At 39.7% G+C, this 22,660-nt stretch overlaps 1 protein-coding gene across 2 annotated transcripts; it reads right to left on the reverse strand.

Annotated features, from left to right (window-relative positions):
- Positions 1–470: 470 nt before the first annotated feature.
- On the reverse strand, positions 471–22,601 carry kif5aa (kinesin family member 5A, a). Of its 2 annotated transcripts, none has more exons than XM_061736548.1 (28): positions 21,988–22,601; positions 16,584–16,671; positions 16,427–16,500; positions 15,959–16,063; positions 15,706–15,754; positions 15,542–15,597; positions 15,138–15,225; positions 11,026–11,150; positions 10,785–10,889; positions 10,335–10,483; positions 9,973–10,121; positions 9,657–9,835; positions 9,420–9,488; positions 8,257–8,463; positions 7,624–7,770; positions 7,296–7,484; positions 6,976–7,093; positions 6,800–6,861; positions 6,412–6,521; positions 6,061–6,162; positions 5,589–5,649; positions 5,425–5,496; positions 4,921–5,025; positions 2,949–3,165; positions 1,680–1,854; positions 1,431–1,510; positions 1,292–1,337; positions 471–556 (listed from the first exon to the last, which is right to left on the reverse strand). In XM_061736548.1, exons 1-28 carry the CDS (start codon positions 22,114–22,116, stop codon positions 478–480), a joined length of 3,135 nt encoding a protein of 1,044 aa, XP_061592532.1. In that variant the 5' UTR covers positions 22,117–22,601; the 3' UTR covers positions 471–477. The 2 variants fall into 2 exon arrangements, with proteins under 2 accessions (XP_061592532.1, XP_061592531.1); XM_061736547.1 differs by having other exon boundaries at positions 1,431–1,513.
- Positions 22,602–22,660: the final 59 nt, after the last annotated feature.

Genomic DNA, 22,660 nt, shown 5'->3' on the forward strand with positions numbered 1-22,660 from the left:
GTTTTCTGCAAAAAGAGTAAAGAAAATTGTACAGAAACACAAAAATTAGTTACTATTTTGACAATACGATCACTAATCAGCTTATTATTAAACTATATTATTTTCGGGACCGATTTTTGCTTTAAAATGTAATGACATGATTTGAATCTTTCACTTTCCATTTTCAAGACTGCAGGGTGCCATATGCTTTATGACGCTTAAGATATCTGTACTGTAGGTTACAAGTAAACACACACATATTTTAAGGAATGTGTGCATGTACACATGTGTATATATTTCTTGTATGGCTACTCTTGTGTGGATTATTAATGCCAACCTCTTTAAATACTTTTTTGTGGTAAAAAGTTTGATTTACTGTGTCTGGATTATAATAAGGTTTAGTTTTAAGCATTCATTTGAAATGTTTAATGTTAAAGGGTATGGAAATGTCCAGGAGTATACAGTTGATCTCAGTGTAGTTTGTAACTTACCATCGGATTAACTTGCAGCAGTCTCCTGCTGAATGACGTAATGCCTGTTTGAATCATCCACCTCACTGCCACAGTGAACCTCGCTCCTGTTAATACAATCATATAAAACAATTCACTACACCATTCTTTGAACTCATTGGCTTTCTTTTGCTATTCTTTGGTTCATTCATGCAATAATGTTCCATGAAGAACAGCTACCAAACTGATCATAACATGACCATTTTATCTTTACTAAAAGGACCCAACACAATTCCACTCTCTCTTATAGATCAAAAAGTACTGAGTTATGTTTAAAACCACTCTATGTAGAAATACAACTTCTGCCCACATGGAGGCAGCACATTACAAAAACGTAATATGTCACCCCATTAACTATATGCCTTTGATCCCTAACCAACACAAAACTGCTCACAGTTGTCTTTTGCTCCAGTTAACCGTATAACAAGCCGTATTAGCGTTGCCATTAAAAAGGACTATGCTCTGTTAAGTCTTTATTCAGAGTTCAGAAGTCAAGTCAAGACATAAGTGCCAAGCAGCAAAAGTGATGACAGCTAGCCATTTTACTGCAACCATACTGTAAATATGTACATTTCTGCTGCAGAGTTGCAACTTTTAAAATGGGATTCAATGACTAACCTTTGGAGCATTCCCCAGTGGTCAGTTGATTATTACAGTAATTTAATTGTCTCTTTTGTCTAAACAGCAGAGCTATATGCTCCTATGTGGTCAAGAGCTATTCAATATTACTTTCAAGTAAAGTTTTATTCATTTGTTCATGTTTTCTATTTGCTTTTACCTAATCATTATAGTGACATGCTCACCTGTTGTCATTAATGTCTCTGGTGTCGCTGATAGTTTTGCTGTTGCCTGTTAGAAAAAAACAGCAGTTTAACAAATACAGTTATTAGGATTATCATTTAAAAAAAATGCATTAAAAAAAAATGGAATTGCTTTAATTACCGTTGTCAATGTTGAGTGGGTAGGACTCCAGCACATCCCCGTTATATCTTCCTGCTCTGTAGCCAAGCGCTGTGGAAACGCTGCTTTAAATGCCACAGTGGAAATGAAACACACTGTTAAACACCAGTTAAAGGTGACATCAAGATAAATGTCTGCCAGTTTTAAAAATCTAGTCAAAGACTAAAATCATTTTCCCATTTAGAATGGTCATGTGTCATGCTTTAAATACGGAAAAAAAATGTAACTCACGTGTTACTCTGGATTGAGTTGGGGTTGCAGTTGACGCTGGCGGAGCTCTGTTGTGCCATGTTGCTCTGGAAGAGCGCGTTGCTGTAGGCGTTGCCTTGTTCAGTGGCACGGATGTAGGTGTAGAAGGGGTTTGTAGGAGAGCAAACAGGCAGCTGCTTTGGTCTCACTGGTTTTGCTGTAAGTGGGATAAAGCCAGGGAAAGTAAAGTACACCTCTAATAAAACTGAGCCAATACTGCTAAAAAGTAAGAGGGTAAAAAAAATTACAAAGGGTGCTTTCACACCTGTACCGTTTCAAGCAGTTGTTCCGATACAGGGAACGTTTCCCCCTAAAGATCGGAACGTTTGGTATATGTGAACACAGCAATCGCGCCCTGAAACGGTACAAAACAAGCGTTCCGAGATCGCCTAGGAGAGGTGGTCTCGGCCCGATTCCAATCAAACCTGAAACGGTTCATTTTTTTTATTATGGAGTGAGAACATAATCCACACTGCAACCGAGCTACTCCATTCATTCATTGTGTGTGTGCTGCCGCGGCGCAAGGAGAGGAGTCGGTCCAGCCTCCACCACCTTCTCTCCTATTGGACGTGCGAGATGTCTTCCCAGCACGGCACAAATTAAACTTTGTTTGAAATTAAACAATGTACAATTCGGGCAGGGTTTGCGCAGCCCAAACCCGGCTGCAGCAGGCGGCCTCTCGTCCGCTGCCGGGCTCCGCTCTGCGCCGAGCGCACATAAATGAATGGGTAAAGCCTGATTTATGGTTTCGCGTTAAATCGACGCAGAGCCTACGCCGTACTCTATGCCGTAGGCTCTGCGTTGGTGTAACGCGGAACCATAAATCAGCCAAAGCCAACGGCTGCGGTCTGCGCTGCGCTGAAAGGGGCGTGTTGTCCCGAAACACGCCCCAAACACGCCCCCGAAACACGTTCTATAATACATCCATGGTTGTTTATCCCGGGGTGCGGAAGAGGAAACTCCTTCCGCGTTCATTTGACCAATCAGAGAGCAGCTGGTTAGCGCATGGAATTTGTTAACAGCTTTGAAACGGTACAGACGTTTGCCTTGTGAACACAAACCCCACGAACGAGAAACGGAACAACTGTATCGGTTCAGCCCCTGAATCGGAACAAAACAAACGGGCCACAGGTGTGAAAGCACCCAAAATGTGCAAAATGTGTCACGTTGGTCACATGCATTTACACGAATAAATGTTCTCCGAAAACAATATCACAACTGAAGATATGGGGCATGATTTTTGTGCAATACCAATTTGTGCTGCATGGCTGCGCCTTGAAGCATTCTTTGTCCTCATGGCTTCTTTGATGCGGTCAACTTCCTGCTGGTAACGGCGACGGTCCATCATGGCGCCCTCTTTGGCATCCCTCAGTGCAGTCTCCAGGGCCTTAACTCTCTCAGCAGTAGACCGAAGACGTTTCTCCAGCTTTGGAAGCTCACAACGCAGATCTGCATTGTCACGAACCAGCTGACGGGACAACACACACAAAAAATATCTTGGTGAAAAATTTGTGCCCACAGCTAAAGATCAACTGAATAACAATGGGGGGAAAAAATAAGCTTCTGTTATAGATACTATATTTTAAACAAATGATTCTGATGAAGCCATCAGACTAACTTATGTTCACATCATTATTAGTTGTCATTTGTGTGTTATTCTAATCCAGTGGCTCCCAAACTATTTCTGGGTTTAAGGTTTTATCATTTTTGCTTACTTTGTGTTCGTGTTTTTAAAATAAATAATAGTTATAAATCTTTTTATTGTAGTGATGTCAGGGCTGAGGTGGACATCAGCTGACTCGGCTTCCGCTACACCGTTGGCTATAATTCTTAATTACTTGCAATAATTTCAGATCAGGCTACGAAATCAATTTGTTTTAGCAAAATAATGTCCTTGTAGGAACACTCTGTACCTTGTATCTGCATTGTAGGTCAGTGGACAGCTCTGTAAGTGGACTTTTTTTTTTTCTAATTTCCACAGGGGTCCAGCTCATAGCCATAGCAGTTTTCAGGACCGCTGTGGCGGTCCAAGGAATAAGTGCTCAGAACTCATGTCTATTTTATTTTAATATGTTCAAAACTTCAGAAAATATAAAACGCACAGGTTTAGGAAAAGTCAGGGAGTGACAAACCTGTAGAGTTTGTTAGGGCAGGTATTCACATAATAAAACCCCTAACCTCCCATGAGACCACCTCGGTGGTTTTAGGGGTAAATAACAAAACAACGATGTATATTTCAAGTGTAATTATTTCAAGTGTAACTTTTTTTATGTATTGTGTAACAGTTTTTGCCGTCAGTGTAATTGAGTCAAAGCTCAACAGATTATATTTTAAAGAAATATAATCTGTTGAGCTTTGACAGTTTTATTATTTTATGCTTTCTTAAACTATTTTTCAAATGTATTAAAAATTTGGCCCCAGAGCCACTCTCAGTGTTTATTCAGAGACAAAACAGCAGCAGAGTTACCAGGAGCTCTACAAACTGTAACTGTCAAATACCTTACCGCAGAACAACATTCGGACAATCAGCTTTCTCAGTAAAGAGCGGTCATCTCTGGAATGGACTCCCGAATGAAATTAAATTGGTATCAGATAGCAGAATCTTTGCATCCATGGTTAAGAACTGGCTGAAAACACAACAGGATTGTACCCACTTTTGAAATGTTGTTACTGTGTGTGTTGTGATGCGTGTTGAGAGGGAGTGAATGAGTGAGGGAGTATGTGTATGATGTGTGGAGATTGTGGGATTATGTGACTGTTTATTTTGTGATTGTTTTTAAATAGATGTAATTTTATATTTTGTATTATAGGTCCTAGATATTGTTGTATTGTATTGTATTGTTAGAAAAGCCCAACTAGGGACAGGAGTTGCAAATTAGCAATAGCTTAGAACATCAGTTGCTGTCATTGCACTGAAACTATGTTTAAACTGCATTGTCCCTATCAACTAAACCAATAAAATAAATAAATAAGTTCAGTGTGACAGGTTGAATTTTTTTTTTTTTTTTACTGTGTAATATTATTCAAAATTGCTGTCAATACATTTTTCAAAAATAAATACCTCTCTAGGCAAAATGTGTTTAAAAACACGAACAACTCCCCATCAAACAAGTCCTGTCAAAAACCTGTCCATTATGCTACAGTGTCTAAGCATTCATTTTTTTCCATTCATTCATACTGCAGTGACTGCAGCACCCCCCACTTTGGGAACCACTGTTCTAACCTGTTTGTGAACCTTTGTAAGTTGGTCCAAGTTATTCTCAAGAAAGGAAATCTTCTGCTTCTGGGTGCAAGACCCCCCGCTATCATCAGGTTCCATTTCGGAACTCTGCAGAGAAGAAAAACAAAGATGTGAGGTCAGAAAATGAAGCTGAAAGCAAATATCTTAAATGGCAGCGTTGCATACTTCATCCTTACAAGCTGTCACAATTGGATGTTTGTGTCTAGTTACCAAAAATGTGGTTTTCTTTTTACATTTATCAAAAATCAAGGGGATATGGGTCATTGAGGTTTGTGTTGTTACCGCTCTGCCAGGACTTCTGGTCATCAGATTCCTTATCTTAAGTCCTTGTTGAGAACTGTGGCGAAATCCCCTCAAACCACTTCTGGTCTGAAAGCAGCCGAGGTGGCATATGTATCCCACTAATGCAGGTTCACGCATAGTCCACTCCCTAACTCTAAATATATTTGGGCATTAAGGGGTTAGGAGGTGCATAAGATGTCTTACTTTTTTAACCCGCGACGTGAGGTCTTGAACGAACAGCTTGCGCAGGTTGTGGAGGGTCTGGAGTTCGCGGGCCTGGAAGGCAGACGGGTGGAGAGAAAGTTAGGGATATAACTGGAGGAAGGTCAAGTATGAGTTAGATGAACAGAGGTCTCTGTTTAACTCACGACAGTCTCCTCCAGACCCTTCAAGTCCTGTTTGGTCTGCTCATGGCGCTCATGCAGGAATCTAACAGAAACAACAAAAACATTATCGTAACTAAGAATCCCACACTTGTTACACATTGTACAGTTTTGGACATTCCTATGTAAGAGTTCAAAGAAAGTAAAGTCCCTGAATATCCTATGTACAGCATTTACAACAGTGTTTCTCACTCCTGCTCCTGAGGGCCTCTGTAAGGTTCAGATGCACAAGTCTGTCAATCACTCATGAATACTGGCCAGGTGAGCAGGAAATCATACAAAAACATTTTAAGCTAGGGATCCTGAAGACCAAGATTGAGAAACGTCTGCTTTTTTTCCGTCCAACACCCATGAACTACTTTAGTGAAAGCAATCTTCATCTCACACTTAACTGCAGGTCTTGTTTCATTCACTTTTAGTCGTCTAGTATGACTAAATATAGTTCGGGAGTACTTACGAGAGCTCCTCCAAGCGCTCACTCTTGCTGCTGTCCTGACTCTTCAGGCGTTCAAAGTCAGCGCGCACCTGAGCCAGCTCCAGCTCCAGCTTGGAGTTACGACTGAGGGAATGTGTGATGAAACAATAAACACACACATTTAGGTGAAAAGAGTAAGAGAGAAGAAATCATGCTTAATTAAAAACAGAGCAAATCTGTTCATTTTAGGTTCTTAAACGAAAATTTCGGTTTGTACTTCTACGTTTGTAGATTAACTGTCAGTAATGAACGTAACGTTAGATTAATGAATAAGAAATGATACTTCTAGGGCTTCTACGTGCAAAAAAGAAAATAAAAAAGGTGATTACTGACTCAGTGAGTTCATCAATGATCCTCTGCTTCTCATTGATCTCATCCCTCAGGCGGGCAAGCTGCTTGTGATGGAGGCCGCGATGAGAGTCTCCCTGCTGACGAAGAGCTTTCTGCAAGTTACCAAAACAAAAACAAAAACCTTAAAAAATGCTGACCGACTGAGAAACTTCAAAGGAGAAAATATTTTTCCATTTTTACTCCCATCTGAACATTAAAAACTTAAATTGTAAATAAACAAAAGGCTATGCAATTAATCCTTTACATCAGAAAAGAGTATGGAGCACGGCTTTTCAGCAGCAGCACCACACGGGAATGTTTGAAACAGAAGAAATGCATGTTCTTCATTTGATGTAACACTTATCTCAAGTTATTTAAAAAATAATCTTACCTTTGCATTTCCATCTTCATTCATGCCCTTCTCTCCATCATTCTCCTCAGCCAGGGAATTATCTGGCAGAAAGAAATGGAAAACAGTATTTAGAGATGCACACTGCACAGCTCCACTAACCATTATTTGCACTACAGCTGTTTTTTTCCCGTGTATTTGTGAGCAGAGTGTGTTACCCTGGTCTTGCAGCTTGGCCAGCTCTTCGCTCAGAGAGTCGTGGCTCTCCTCCAGCTGCCTCTTCTTCTGCTCCACGCTCTGCATGTACTCCGTCAGAGAGCGAATCTTCGCTTCATGCTATGCGAACACAAACACCCACATACCATCAGCGGCATAGAAACCCAGCCAACCTAACCTAAATTTACAAGCTCCTTTCATTCCATCTGTCCACATTCCTCCTGATTTGTTTTATCCATCAGTTTTTCCATTTAGTTTTCTTTCCTCTTTAATTCCTGTCATGCATAAATAGACCCATCCACCTCATTTCATAGTCCCTTACCTGAGAAATGAGGAGCTGGCAGGAGGAGAGCTCCCTCCCGGTCTCCTCCATCTTGCGGTGGCACTCCAGCTGCATATTCTCCAGCTGGCGGCATCGCTTCACCATGCTCTTCACCTCCGATTTGATCTTGCTGATGTAGAGACGGGCTACAGTGAACTCTTCCTCGATTGCACCACTGATCTCCACCGGCTGAGGAGCGGAGTAATAAAAAAAAAAAAGAAAAGTACATTTTTATCACATTCAGAGTTTCTCCATCGCTGATGTGCAGCATCACAAGAGACTTCCTCAAGAAACCTGAAATGAAACTTCCTCTCATGTTCATGCTCACCAGCTTTATTTCCCCGTTGCCCACAATAGTGCTGAACTCGCTGAGATCCCTCATGAGTCCATTAAGGACATCAGCGATGCGTTTCCTCTGCTGACCGCTGACTTCCTGCATGCGAGAAAGCTCTGCCTCCAGCTCCATCAGGCTCGACTATAAAAAAATTAAAAACAAATAATAACAAGATGATGTAAGACTTTTTTTTGTGGCACCACCTATGAGCACCATAACATTTTGTAGGATTCATTTGGAGTATACAGTATACACAGAAAATACAAAGTTGGGTAAATATCACGTCTGCATTTCATCAAACAGAAATATCAGAGGAATTCAACTATTCAATGAAATTGTATGATTAAGTAAAAGGTATCACAGGCTTAATGACTTACAACAAAATAAGACTGCAAACATGATAGCTAGAGGAAACATAACACTTTAAAATATGCCACATTTGAGTGTTTTTACATATATTCGATTTTCCCATAATGCCTGCGTTATTTTGTCACTCATGGAAACCTCTGCTGCTTCTCTGTGGTGAAACAACCAGGCAAGAGGATCCTCCGTGCCAGGTTTTGAGTCTGATTTGACTTCCTACTCCGTGTATCCCAGTCTACCAGCCACACAAGTGTAAAAATGTACCATTTTCTGGGCCAGCTGGTCAGCCAGCTGCTGGTTCTGCAGGCCCTTCTCCTCCACCTCCAGGCTCTTCTGATCGTAGTTGACTGCCAGCTCCTCCAGAGCCTGAAGGACCTCCTTCACCTCCGCCTTGGCGCAGTCACTCTCCACCTGGAGTCTGCCGAGCTCAGCCTGGACCTTGTCCCCATCACCCCTGGAAGAGGCCAGGAGCTGCATGGAGGGAGGGAAAAAGAGATATGGAAGAGGGAAGAGCAGATGAGGCAAATAAGTAAAGTTCTTTTTTTAAATAGGCAACATCAACTCAAGTGTATAATTCTCCTCAGACCTGTGTGAGTAGGGCTGGGGATCGATTCAAATGTCAAGAATCGATTCGATTCCGATTCTTAAGATTCAGAATCGATTATCAAGATTTGATTCGATCCGATTCGTTTCGATTCCGATATTGATTTGGGTTAGTGTTATTAAAACTGTTTTTTGAGCTGTTGCATGAATTATATGACTGTAGTTATGCAAAATACTACTACTAGTATTATATTGAGATTCAACAGCAAGTATTGCAGCTAATGATGCTGTAAGGACCAATCAGCTCCCAGAATGCTGATAGAACTGCTTTCAGAAACATCGTGTGGGTCAGAATTACCAAACAGATCCAGGGAGGAAACAGAGACGGATGAAATCGGTTTTATTTTTTCCCACATTCCGTTTTTATTTGTTCCATTTTCGGTTTATTTTAGTTTTTAATTTTTGAGCATTTGGTTTTTAGCATTTTTTGCAAATGTAACCCCAAGACAGTATATAAAGTAATGAAATATAGACAATGTATGCAATTATAACCTAACATTTTAATGTTTTCATACCTTTAAACATATTTAAAGGCAAAAACATGGCACCAGTTATTCTTGTGTCCAACAAAACATTCTTTTTTTGGGGATAAACAAAAAAATAACCAAAAGTTGTAATTTAATGATGAAAAAAAAAAATACATAAATAAAAAATTTTTAAAAAAATAAATAAATAAAAAAAAAATCGATCTTTAGACATATAAATCGATTTTTAGGAATTAATATGAGAATCGATTTAGAATTGGGAAATCAATTTTTTCAACACAGGCCTATGTGTGAGCATGCAGGTTGTATTTATATGTGAATGTGTTTGTGCTTCCTCACCTCGTCCTGATCAAACATCTGCTGCTTCAGTTCCTCCACCAGCTGGCATTGGAGGTTGATCTCATCATCCTGCATAGTTGTAACATTTATTTTGGGTTAAACACTACTTAAAAGTGCAATATGCTGTTCCTATATATCTCTATTAAAGGATTAACATCTACAGGTAAATGAACATGGCACAATACCAGAAGTCACTAGAAAGCTAAGATTTTGGTGAGTAGTAGCTTTAGCTTCAACCTTGTCATCTAGCTGCTTGTACAGCTTGCGGATCTCCTCCTCATACTTCTGTCGCTCCTCCTCAGAAATGCGGACCACGATGGAGGAGGTGTCGTTGTCCAAAATGGGGCGTTCTTCCACTGTCTCGATACGGGTCACCACGTCGGATGTGGTTCGCTCCGTCTCCGGCACGTTCTCCCCTGAGGGTAAGAATGAAAAAAACAAACAGAAGAAGGAAACGCAAACAAGTGAGAATGACAGAGTTTTTGTTTGGAAGTATGAGTTGGACTGTGGAAGTAAGAATTCTGCTGGAAGTCATCAAAATGTTTAATCTAACCATTTCTCCAGCGGTTGAGCTCGCCCTCAAGCCTCTGGATGGTGTCCTTCAGGGTCTTGTTCTTCTCCTTCTCCTTCTCAAACTTCCTCTTCCACTGCTCGGCCGTCAGCTCCAAGTTGATGGAGGCGGTGTTCCTGATGGTCTTGGCACTGAATAAGATAAAGGCAAAGACAGATTCAGACTTGACTGAGATTCCTCCAAAGCTAAAAATACTAAGAACACAAAGGAATATGATGCTGCTTTCATTGAATTAATATTTGAGACGCAAAAATCACACTTATCACATGTAGTTTTCCTGCTCTGCACACAAGTAAATATTCCAAATCCAAAATGTAACTGGCTGTGTCTACAGTCGTATCTACCGTTGTCCAAACATCAGAGTTGATTTAGTTTCTGCATCGTTGTAGCTGGAAGGAGAGCAGCAGATGAACATGGTGGTCCGACAGTTTCCCCCGAGGGAATCCTGCAGGATGCGGGTCATTTTGCTGTCTCGGTACGGAACGTGAGTTTTCTGTAGGAGACATGAGATGAAAGGAGGGAAAGAGTGTAGGATGTAGAGTGACGGAAATTATGACGAAGATTTTATAATGTATATAGTATATTTTATATACTATATACTATATTCCAACAATAAGGTCTTTTTAGGGGAACGGACAGGAAAAATATTTGCTATCTGAGTAAACAGGACGCCTCTAATTGTACATTGGAAATGTTAGCACGTATTAGTGTAATTAAATGCAGGAGCAACATTTTAAAGACATGGAAGTAAAAAAACAAAAACAAACAAACATTGCAGTAAAAAGATAATTTACCGTTCCCTCAGCCAAGGCAGAGATGACATTTCCAAGAGCAGAAAGAGACTTGTTGATGTTTTTAGCCTCATCCAGGACGGCGCCAGCCGCTCCAGTCTTACTGACCTACAGTGACAAAGAAACAAACATGAGACGTAAAGAATGAAAAAAATGCAACAACCACATTCAGTAACACTATTTTCATGTGTTACGACATTACAGCAGCTACAGTGTCATGGATTTTCAAAAAGCCGTCTCCTACCTTCTCACTACCAGCCAGATCTACCAGGTAGAGTTTTCCACACAGCTTCTGCTCAGTTTCCACATGCTCCTGTTTGATGTTGATCAGGAAGATGCTGTGGCTGCGAGAGCTGTGTTCATTCATGTCTGCAAAAATACAGCAACGACACAAGGTTAAAGACAGGAAACAGTCAAAATGGTCTAAGCTGACAGCAGCGGCTGATTAAAAGGCTTCCTCTAGGTAGGAACTGCAGTAGCACAAAGGGCTGTAAACAGACGGCCACCCATCCTTCCTTTATACTAGATTCATCCTTTTTAGCGTCATTGCTATTTGCAATGCTATTGGTGATACATTAACTACAGTAAAACACAAGGATGCATTTGAAATGCTCCACATTTTGTCATCTGAATACGCCCAATACTGCAGCAGAAGGATGCAGATAAGACGCTGAAGCAGCCTGCTTAATTGCTCTCGAAATGTAGACACGTCTCAAAGTGAAAGTTCAGGTTTCAAAACAGATGAAATCTGAGGGCAATAGCTCAGTGTCTGCAGAGTGTTGCTCCATTAGACTGCTATCAGCACTTTGTTCTGCAGCACAGTGAGTCAGCAGGCACCGACTGGAAACAGACAACACTGTGTTGCTAGGGAGCACAGGCTTATACAGCTACGGTGTTCTTGGATGAATCAAGATAACATTTTAATTGTTCCAAATCCTCCTTCATAAAAGATTCTTCTGTTTTGTGGAGAAATTTGTCTTTGCATCCAAATTACTTTTTAAATCAATCCATCATCTTCCACGTAAGAATGTGAAATAAATTCACTAAAAAGGCCATGTGACCCCTCGCCCCCCTATCTCTTTCCTGCTCTGCCTTTTTATAGTTTTATTTATAAATGTAAAACAATGTCTATGTATCGATGTCATATGGAGGGTCAAACAACATCTCATCGGTCTCTTTGCTAGAAGGCTCATATATCAGCCTTTTAGTCAGTAAGCAGAATTGATGAATTATTTAAAACTACATGCACTTTTTCCACGTTCCGCATCAGAAAACATGAGGGTCCATTCTTACACACAAATCTTGCAGTCAATACCACTATAACTTGGCGTCACACTGAATCAGTGTTGACAGCTACATGCAATTTATTTCTCATGCAGTTTCTTTAGTTTGCCACAACATTTGCTCAGCAAAACATCCATTCTAATATCAGTTAATCATTAGCACTTTAATCTACCTCAAATTAGCTTTTTGGAGGACTTCCCACTGAGAAACAACCTCTTTATCCTCATGTGTACTGTTTTTATATATCTGGGGCCTCATTTAAAATGGACTGCGTAGAATTCATACTAAAAGTGCACGTACGCTCAAAAGCCGAAAATGCCGGGCGCAAAAAAAAATCCGGATCAATAAAACCATGTGCAACGTTCCTTTATGAATCACAGTCCAGCTGGAAGGTTGCGCAGCTGAATATCCCGCCCCCTACACGCCCATAAATGCATATGGATGAGCCTACTGAGCATGCGCAGTGGCTTCCTGCAGCCTGTTAGGCGTCAGAGAGGGTGTCAGCCACCGTGAGACTGACTTTCACGGAGACCTAGATGTTGTAGATGATGTGGAGGACAGAAAAACCACATTATTTGGTGGTCACAGTAAAAGTTAGAATAAGTATATAAATAGTATACAATAAAATAAAGCGAGTGAGTGGCAGCACGCCGTTGCTGCGCTAAACGCCGTGAGTTCCCCGGCGCAACAGGGGGACACACGTCCCCCCGTCTTTTCAAAATCATGTTTTTTTTCCCCTTACTTTTTACAGTTTAAAAACTAACGGTAGGCTCAGCCTTAAATTGCAAATTATCAAGACACTGTATGAAAGCGATACGAAAACGGCCCCGCAGCCCCGCTTCACCCCCCGTTACCCCTCCTCCTCTCCCGTCTCCCCTCAGAGCTGCTCAGGGCGGGTTTATGGTTCTGCGTTCCTTTAACGCAGAGCCTACGGCGTAGGTGCGCGTCGCCGCGTACCCTACGCCGTAGTCTCTGCGTCGTTTAACACGGGACCCTAATTTAGGCACCATACACCGGACCCGCACCTAAAGGTTTCACGCGCGCGTAAAACTAATATATATGAAAAAAAATCTGAGTCCCTTTAGGGGCTCCGTGGGGCTCCCTAAATGAAGCCCCTCATTTGTTCTGTCCTAAAGCGGGTGAAGAGGCTGCAGCTCCAGCAGCAGCAGAGTCCTGACTGACTGAGCTTCACACACAGAGGAACACGATCAGCGCTATTTTATTTAATTTTATTATTTTATTATTTTAAGTCTGATATATGTTGTGATATTTGATGACATTATTAAGAGTATTACATGAATCTGGCTTCATTTCACCCCCTCACAGCCTGCGTCGCCAGTTCCCCGTGTCTTAAGTAAATTCTTACGGGAGGGTCCGAGTTGCCGTAAAGATAAGCAGATTTTTCGGTTAGTTTTTTCTTTTTAGATCCGAGGATTTGCGTAGAAGGTGGCTTCTGCAACTTTCAGGCGCTTTTTCTGCGCAAGCAAGCTTTATAGATGAGGCCCCAGGTCTGCTACAAATGTAAGATGATTTTGATTCATAAAATGTTTTACCCTCACTCTTTGCTATTTAGATTTAATATGTTAAGAACCCAAAAATGCTTTTTTTTTAAATAACTTTTTGCCATTTATTTTCAAGGAAGGTGCAAAAAATGTACTTGAAGTTGAATATGTGTATTTTTCTTACCAGTGAATTGTCTAAATCCTACACGGGGAAGCCATGGAACAATCACTTAAAAAACGTTTGTGTATGACATAATAAACATCTGAGGATATTGAAGTTAATCCTGAGTCCTTCCTCTTTTTGGGGGGAATAACCTTTATCTGTACTTAAAAACTATAAAAATTTGAATTGTACAAGGTGTATGACACATAAATAAAAAATCATTCACTCATTCATTCATTCATTCATGTACAATATTAATTTTAAGTCTAAATGAGGCAGAACCATAGCAGGTTCAATCTCATTTGTCTTGAAAGATTTGCATAAAATGAAGAGCTTTAGAGTCAGAGCACACATAATTAACAGTTTGCATTAACTTATCAAAAATCCATGCCTCTGCAGAAAACTACAAAATTAGAAGACCTTTTTAAAATTTTACAGAAAGTCTGTGGAGACAATAAAGCACCTCTCTCCATTAACTGAGAGACAGAATACATCAACTGAAGAAGAAATGAAGTGTGTGCAGGTTGAGACCTGCAGTGAAGCTGCTGATTCTCAAAGCTCATCTGATCCCACTTTGTTTATTTTAGTCTACAACATGAAGCACACATAAAATGCCACAAGTCTGAATTAATATAGTGCTTGTTATTAGGATAACTCTCTGAGGAGTTTTTCCATTTTATTAAAAATGATTTATGCCAATATAAAATCTGTGCCACTGTTGCAGCCGAAACCAACTCAAGAATACTGTTCCCTGTTATAGTTATGTCATCAAGCACAGGCACAGTTCACAGGGTTTACAAGGAATAAAGTTTTGTACAGTGAGGCAACATTATCACCTAGACCTCTAAACCTGCAGTATTACAGGCGTTAGTCACATAAAATAATGCAAGACAGCGCAAAGAGTGGGAATAACAGATTAAAAGCCTAGTATAACCATACTGAAAACGCACTGTTTCACTAACTTACTAGAAATATCTAACAACTGTTTTTTTTATCAGTTATCCTGAAGTGAAATAATGACTTTATGCAGAGTTGTTGTTTTGCCCAAATATTTTAAGCCGTCCATGAACATTATCTCTGAGTATGAACATAATCCGAGTGAATATCTGAACTGAGCTTTAGAACGATGCACAAGTTATATAACCACACTAGAGACGCGGTGCATGAAGTATCGTTTCATGGATTAGTAACAAGTTCTGTGAGCGAATGGTGGTGTCTGATAAACTCGCGCTTGGGCTTTGACCTGGAAGCAGGCCTGCAAGAAAATTATACATTGTGCACTCTCTGAAAGATAAACGAGCAGAGAAGCGTTTGTCATTGGGGCTGTTGTTACACACATATTTGTCATGAATTATACTATTCATATATTAATGAATGTCATGTGATCCAAAATATATTGTGACTTACTGGTCACAGCAACATGGCGGTTCGCTTTGCCCTCATCGATCACGTCCATAACTTCATCAGGGCTGGAGACAAAGCGCTCAGTGCATCCCTGAGGAGAGACAAAATACGAGACAGAAATGAGATCAGTGACATAAATTAAAACGGTAATCACTTGTGTAGTGCCTTTTTAACCTTGTCTCGGTCGTACATGTTTCCTCATTCACCCATTTTGACAAATACTCCAGTAGTTCTTTCACTCTGCATGCAGAGGCGGTTTTGTTTCTTCAACCACCGACTTGCCTAACGACAATTCAACACATCCAACCCTCTAGTTCAACCTACACAATCATCACTGCTCGGCTATTGCTGCTAATGGCTAGATTTTCCCCTAAGGGGACAAGAAATAATCACATATTTTCACAAACCTTCACATATGGCACTCTGTTCTTGTCCTCATGGACAGACAAGTTGGTTTTTGTCACTAAAAAATAAAGCCACATGAGAATAACATTTGAATAATTGTTCTTGGGTTCAATATTGCAGTGTCATATGAAGGTAACCCTTTGATGCATGTTTGTTTAGCACTAACCATCCAGGAGATCACGGATTTTGTCCATGTAGATTTCAAAGTAGGAAACCTTTTGGAGAGGAAATAAAATACAAAAAGTGAATATGTGACAGAGTAAACAAACCTACTGAATTTAAGGAGAAATGGAGTTTATTTATTTTCGCTAAATTCTGTCTTTCCACAAAGGAATGCAAAATAAAATTGAAAAAGAGAAAATTTCAAGAAGAAATGTGATAAAACGCAACACATCAAACCATGTAAGTAAATATCATACCTTGATATGAAATTCAAGGTTTTCATCCATGCCAAAGATGTGGTTGAAAATATCCTCAGCAATCCGAGGAATGATTCCCATCTGGTGAGGGTCATGCAGCTTCCCCTGCAAAAGGTATAGCCAGATATAAAGTGCAATTAGGTTGGAATGGCAGCAGCTCTCAAGGTTGTATAGATATATAAAATAACACCTTTAGAATCCCATAAAATAACTCTTTAATCAAAGTTTAGGAGAGAAAGAGACATGCTAGAAAAAAGAACTTGATTAGTTGGACCTTCAACTAATCGAGTTGCTGATGGAGTAACAATAAATAACAAACTGTGGAGCAAAGTGCCATGCCACAGTAATTCAGTTGCCCATGAAAGTATAGTCTCAAAGGTCATATTAGAAATGAAAAAGTCAGTGAAGCCCCTGATGCGCTGTAAAACCATCCAGTGTGGTGCTGATTGAGAGAATAGGAAACGGTACCTCCATGGTGTGAGTTTTCCCGGAGGAGGTTTGTCCATATGCGAAGATAGTGCCATTGTATCCCCCGAGCACATCTGTGGGTAGAAAGCAACAATAAACAACCTACACAAACCACACATGCTTCCCAATGTTCATATATCAATCTGTTTGATCATACCCTTGACAATCTGCTTGGCGCAGGTGTTATAAACCTGCTCCTGGGTGGTGTTGGTTGGAAACACGCGATCAAACGCATAGGACCTCCCCTGCAAACATCACGAAAATAGATGTTAAAATGCTGTTGAGAAAAGGGGTTTTCTTATCTGCTTATTGTCGAAGCTTTTTCTGGTAATAATTGGGGGGAAAAAAGTGAAACATTAAATCTTAGTGCTTTTCTTGACATGAAAAGAATGTGTCATCATTGCTTAGTTTGGTAAATGATGTCAGACCTATGACGTGGTCAGTGACTCACTGAAGCGTCTCATGCTTGAAATGACTGAATTAAATTTTGCTGCAAATGTTATAGACCTACACGTCATCGCATAATAGTCTATTGCGTCCCAGTTGTTGCGTTCATAGTCCAGTGTGCTGCCCACATAGACGCCAGGAATCTTTTATCCTCTTCTACCGGGACTTAAACAGTGTTTGGCTTTTTTTTTTTCTTTCTAAAATCCCATTTGCTCTCTTTCAAAGTGACATGAAACCACAGCCATCCATCAGTTCTAAACTCAGCATCTTGACCACCAATGACACAATCCCAAAAACACCATAATCATCTGAGTTTCTGCAGATGGAAGTTATGCGACGAGACAGATACAGAGTGAAAATAACCGCTAAGATTGTGGTTTTATATCTATCAGGGGATCAGGGGTGGAAAGTGGTGATTTATGTCTTATGGGAATTAGCCAGGAACATACTTTTAAGCGCCTTATGCAGCATGACTCCAGGATGTGCTTATAACTTTTAATGAGCCTCTTACAGCAGCATCTTTGTGGGTTGTAGATATTATGTTATTTCATTATGTTTTCTTTAAAAAATTGATGGACTAAATGTTTGTAGATTGTACACTTTCTAGCAAAGAATTGTGGAAAATGTATCTAAAAAAAGTAAAAAAGCCCTGTATCAAGAAAGTTAGAGGACTATTTTAAACGCTTATTTTTGCTGGTTTTAAGAATTTTAATGACGAGAATGTTTCTTACCCCATTGGCAGATATATTTTTACTTAAAATAAGAAAATGTCTACTAGATTTAGGAATATTAGGCTTGTTATCATTACTATTATCATAACTATGCCTAAAAGAGATTATATTTTTATTTGGCTCTACACAATTGCACTAAGGTTTGCCAAACAGTATTTGATGCCTAGTTTTGCATTTTGGTAATGTGAATAATAACTGAATTACAGACATAAATGACTTGGATTTTAAGGGGGACATGTTTTTAATGGTTTTGTGGAAAGTTCCGGTGCCCTCTATTTTTAAATGTTTGGACAAAACTAGGTAAGTTATTTTAAATGCAGTCACTCATGGAAACTATAACTGCTTTACATTGATAGAGTATTTCAAAATTAGTATGGAAATATATTTACATGTCATAACAACCTGGACTGTTCTTATAAATGATACGTAAACAAGTGTTTTGTGCACTTAATCAGCGTTGCCACATAGAACAGCTTTAAAGTGACTTTTTCACATACTGTAAAATTGCTGTTGTGATGTACTGTAAGAGAAAACAAGTGTTTCAACCTAGTTTAAGCATTTATTCTAGTTGAACCTCATTATTGTCTTAAATTGTCTTTGTTAACACTAACACATCAGTTCCGCATTTAATTTACTAACTACATTTCAAGAAAAAGCTGGAAAGTTGTTTTTTCTTCTAAAATAAGTAACTTATCTGTAATTGTTATTTGAACAACACCAGCAAAAATGAAGTTATTTTTTGTGTCTTTGGTTATGTCTTTGGCATGTTTACTTTTGTGTTAAATGGCACTTGTCTTTAAGTAAACTCTGATCATTTGCGACTGGTTTACTGTTTACTGGTTGCTGCCGTTTTGTAAGAAGGATCTGCATCAGTTCTTGCTGAATACAACATTTGGGCTGCACAACAGCCAGTGGTCATTACTGTCTCTGCATGATGTGCCACAGCAAGACAGCAGGAGACAGATCTGGGCTGCAGGTAAGCCAGTCACTGTATTCACTAAGAAGCCCAGTTGTGAGTCTAACAAAAGTATGTCCGTCATTGCCCTGGTGACATAACCACAGATGCTAACTCAATGGTACCGTACGCAGTTATTTCCCAAATTCAGATGTGCTCTTCTGCACCAGTTGCAGAAATATGCATGTTCATTCTGTCATGGGTTTACACCATTTGATAAAAATGCTAATCATCTCATTCACGTCGACCTTTGTGCACTCATTTGCCTACAAAACAGAACAACTGCAGCTGAGCTTGTCCAGACAGTTCAGCTGCATTAATGCCCTGACTTGATGTATGACTTCCTCCCTGAATATTACAGCTTGAGGGTATTTTTATGGGTGCAGAGTTGGACCACATTGAGTGAAAATGGTTTTCTAAGTTACTCACAAGCCCCAGAAGGCTGTATTGATCACAATGTCAAGACGGTTTCCCATGCGGTGGGCTGGAAGGTCACAAACATCCAAAGTGATTTCTTACTTTGGTTTGGAACACAGAGTGTCTTGGTTTTAAGGCTCAACAGATCTAGACAGTTTCCTTTAATGAAAGTACAACGAGACTACAGCTTGCAGATGATGAAATATTATTTTTTCTATTTAGTTGTTGGGTTTTTTTGTTGTTTTTTTTTCCATGAGATTCAATTTGTTGGCCTTTTTTTTTTGTGTTCAGTTCTGACGCCCTCACTTATCTACTCCACCAATTGTTCTGCTGATTGAGGAATTTTCCAGAATGTTGTTACTATTATATTCTATTAAAGCTTCTCTCCTTGTTTACCTTTCTCTTAACATTCTCTAAATGTTTTGCTGCCATTAAATCACGTATTCTGTGCTTGTGTCTGTTGAATAAAGGTTATGTTTTGTTGCATTTTAGAAAGCTCTGCAACATTTCCACCATATGTTGCATTCTTAACCTAAAAAAAATGGACTTTGTTTATTTCAAATTTCCTTGAAAAAACAGAAATCTTCTATTACACATACTGATGGGTGTTTCAGTCCAGACATATGCGGCTACAATAAACCCTTAAACATTACCATCCCATCAGATGGAGAGGTCACATTGCAACACAATAAGCGTGGCTGCCAGAACATGAGCTGTATTAAACGTCATTAGCAAATTGACTCATCTGCAGACTTCCTCCTTGTCAGAGTGATTTACTGGAGGAGTTTAAAGATACAGAAAAGGAGATGGACGACAAGAGGACCAACTAGGATGAGAGTGATGAAGGCAGCAGCAAATGACACAGAAAGAAATATCAGGTCAAGATAATTATTATGGTAAATTCTGTAAAACTAAACAACAAAAAGGAAACAAACAAACAGGTAGTGCCTGAGAGAAAATAAAGCAGGTCAGGCAGAGTTGCATGAGCTCACGAAATGATTATTGATTCTCTCTTTAGGCAATTAGTGAGATCAGTTTCGGACTGTCCTCTCCAGCATGAGAAGGGAGAGCAAGGTCAGGATGAGAGGCTTCCATTACTGCTGGAAATAGTTTCAGCGTGTTTATTCTCTTTACATCTTACGTTTAACTACTAGATGAGACTAAACCAACAATTCCCATCCTTTTTAGCCCTGAGTACAATCTCTGTTCACTCTATTTTCTTCTTTCTTTAAATCATTTTCAAATTTGAGCTACACAATGAAGCATTTTAACTTGTACGACCAGCTACATATACTGTATAAATTTCCTGCATTTATTTTTTTTTACAAGGTTATAGAGCTTTTCTTATTTTTCATTTTGATTTGCAGATTTGTAAAATTGATGGACAAGCTGATAACATTTAATTCAGTCCCGTTCACACTGATGGGATTCAGAAATGGTTTGTTTATTGGAACAGATCTGGAATTATTATATCTCTTATATGTACAAGTAGCAAAACTGCTTTTTACCAAACCTTTTTATGTAGCCTGTTACTAAAACTACATCACTGCATTTGACAAAATGCCAAAAATCTGCCACTGCATGTGATGTCGTCACATCTGTTTTCAAGACAGGGTAGTTTTTTTGCAGTCTGTTTCTCTTTGTTTCCACACAGATTGCTGACGTCGACAGAAAACTGTCTCCCTGTTCCAGAAGACTCTTTATGAAGTCTTATTTAAAATAGAAAATATAAATTACAATAGAAATTGTTATAATGTTGGTTTTTCATAGTTGGATGTCAGAATCATTCAAAGACCAAATTAATATTTTTTGTATCTTGTGTATGAATAACACTAATGAATGTTATATGCTATGTCTTTTTATCATTACAAATTTGCTGAATTAGAAACAAAATTGTGATGTCTGTGCATATGATTGAATCCCTCTTCCTTGAAAGTAAACAAGTCTCCAGGGAATCTGGTTGGGTTCCACCCTGTTTACAAGGGCCCTACACCTGCCTCCAAACATCAACATCCACGCTAGACATCACGTCTGCAGCACCAGTATCTGCACGCCCTGCTATCTGCTGAGTAATAAACCCACCATGGAGGAAGAACTGATTAAAATCCTGTACCATGAATAGGGTAACAATTGTCTCCTTTGTGCATGAATGATACAGCAATCTGTGTGAGGCTAACTCAAACAAACAAGCCAAATTACTGGAGTGAGTTTCTATACATTACTTTCATTTACAATATTTAGTTACATCTTATTACAGATGTTTGCAGACACAATTAATAGATCAAATTAGACAATAGGAGAAATAAACCCATCAAGGTATAGTTTGTAGCATTTCATTCAAATAGATCTATATCCTTACAAATGTGGCTGACGTTAAATGTTGAAAAATAAAGCAGCCTATTGTACTTAATAAGCATCACGTTTCCTTCATTCTTTGGAGAGTTCAGTGCAGACATTTGTCAGCTGATACAGGAGGCCAGTGTGCGCATTTTCAAAACACAACCTACATACAGTTTCAACCACAGGAATGGCTAGTTTCAAAAGTAAACTGAGAGAAACTGTGTTTCAACATAATATTCTGTTACAATAGTCTATTAGAAAACTACGTTAAAGGAATCCATTCATGTTAATTTTTCAATGTTCATATTATTATTATTATTAGTATTTGTTCATATGCACTGAGAAATGTATGTTAATATTTTCAGGTTAATTGATCTACGTAATTCTTTGTATAAATGCTGTATTGTTGATTAATTGTAGGATTTAATGTGGACCCCAGGAAGAATAGTCTTCATATTTATGCGGACTAATGGGGATCCAATAAATAATAAATAATAAATAAAATACAGTTCATTTCCCCCTCCTTCATCACAACATGTAAATATAAGGGATGGATTGTAAAAGGTCTGATATTTCCCTGTTATGTATCATGTTTTCCAGTGGGATGAGTCAACCCCAGGCTCCATCTATGGAGGGCCTGCCTGCACAACAAAGCGGGACCCTTCACTTACCCCGACGGCGACGGTGTCGTCTCCTTGGAATTTGGGCAGGAAGAGATCCCCTCGTACAATCTCAGACTGGTTCAGAGGACGAAAGCGACACAACACTTTGATGTTGCATTCTGATGGTATTTCGGCCATTGCGCAGCTTGGAGGAGGAGGAGGATGGGGAGGATGCTGCTGCTGCTGCTGCTGCTGCTGTAGAGAGCAAAGATGATGCTGAGGCTGATCGGGCCTGATCTGTCCGTCAAAATAAGCGACGAGTGGGTGTAGAAAACGCTGTCCGTTTACGTCGAGAGGGTCTTTGAGCACGATGCAGATTGGTTGCGTGGTATTTATGCTGACCAGCTGAGACGAGGACTAATTGATTTATGCGCAGCTCAACGTTGTTTCTGTGTCGCAGTGAGGCGGGTGGACTAAAAACAGATGTCAAATCCCGAAACTAAACCGCTACATTATTGAATCCATCGGATCTAATTTTAGGCGCTTTTCCTTTGGCTTATTTGGAGCTGTCGGTCTTTCATTTGTCCGGTTTTTGTCTGTCAGGGGCGTCGGCGGGTGTGTGTGGCTGGTTGAAGGTGAGATGCTGCTGGAAGGGCAGTGAGGGGAAAGCTGCTGTTCCCGAGTCCGCTTTGGTCTCTTTAGCGCCCTCTGTCGGCGGGCTGTGGAAGGGCGTGGTCTGCAT

Source organism: Cololabis saira, chromosome 12 (assembly GCF_033807715.1).
Source record: "Cololabis saira isolate AMF1-May2022 chromosome 12, fColSai1.1, whole genome shotgun sequence".
Taxonomy (NCBI): domain Eukaryota; kingdom Metazoa; phylum Chordata; class Actinopteri; order Beloniformes; family Belonidae; genus Cololabis; species Cololabis saira.

Coding starts and splice junctions, on each gene's coding strand:
- kif5aa (XM_061736547.1), bottom strand. CDS start 22,116: ATGGCCGAAATACCATCAGAATGCAACATCAAAGTGTTGTGTCGCTTT. Junction 15,598..15,705: donor AATCCGTGATCTCCTGGATG/GTTAGTGCTAAA, acceptor TTTATTTTTTAG/TGACAAAAACCAACTTGTCT. Junction 11,151..15,137: donor CCGCCATGTTGCTGTGACCA/GTAAGTCACAAT, acceptor GTATTTTTGCAG/ACATGAATGAACACAGCTCT.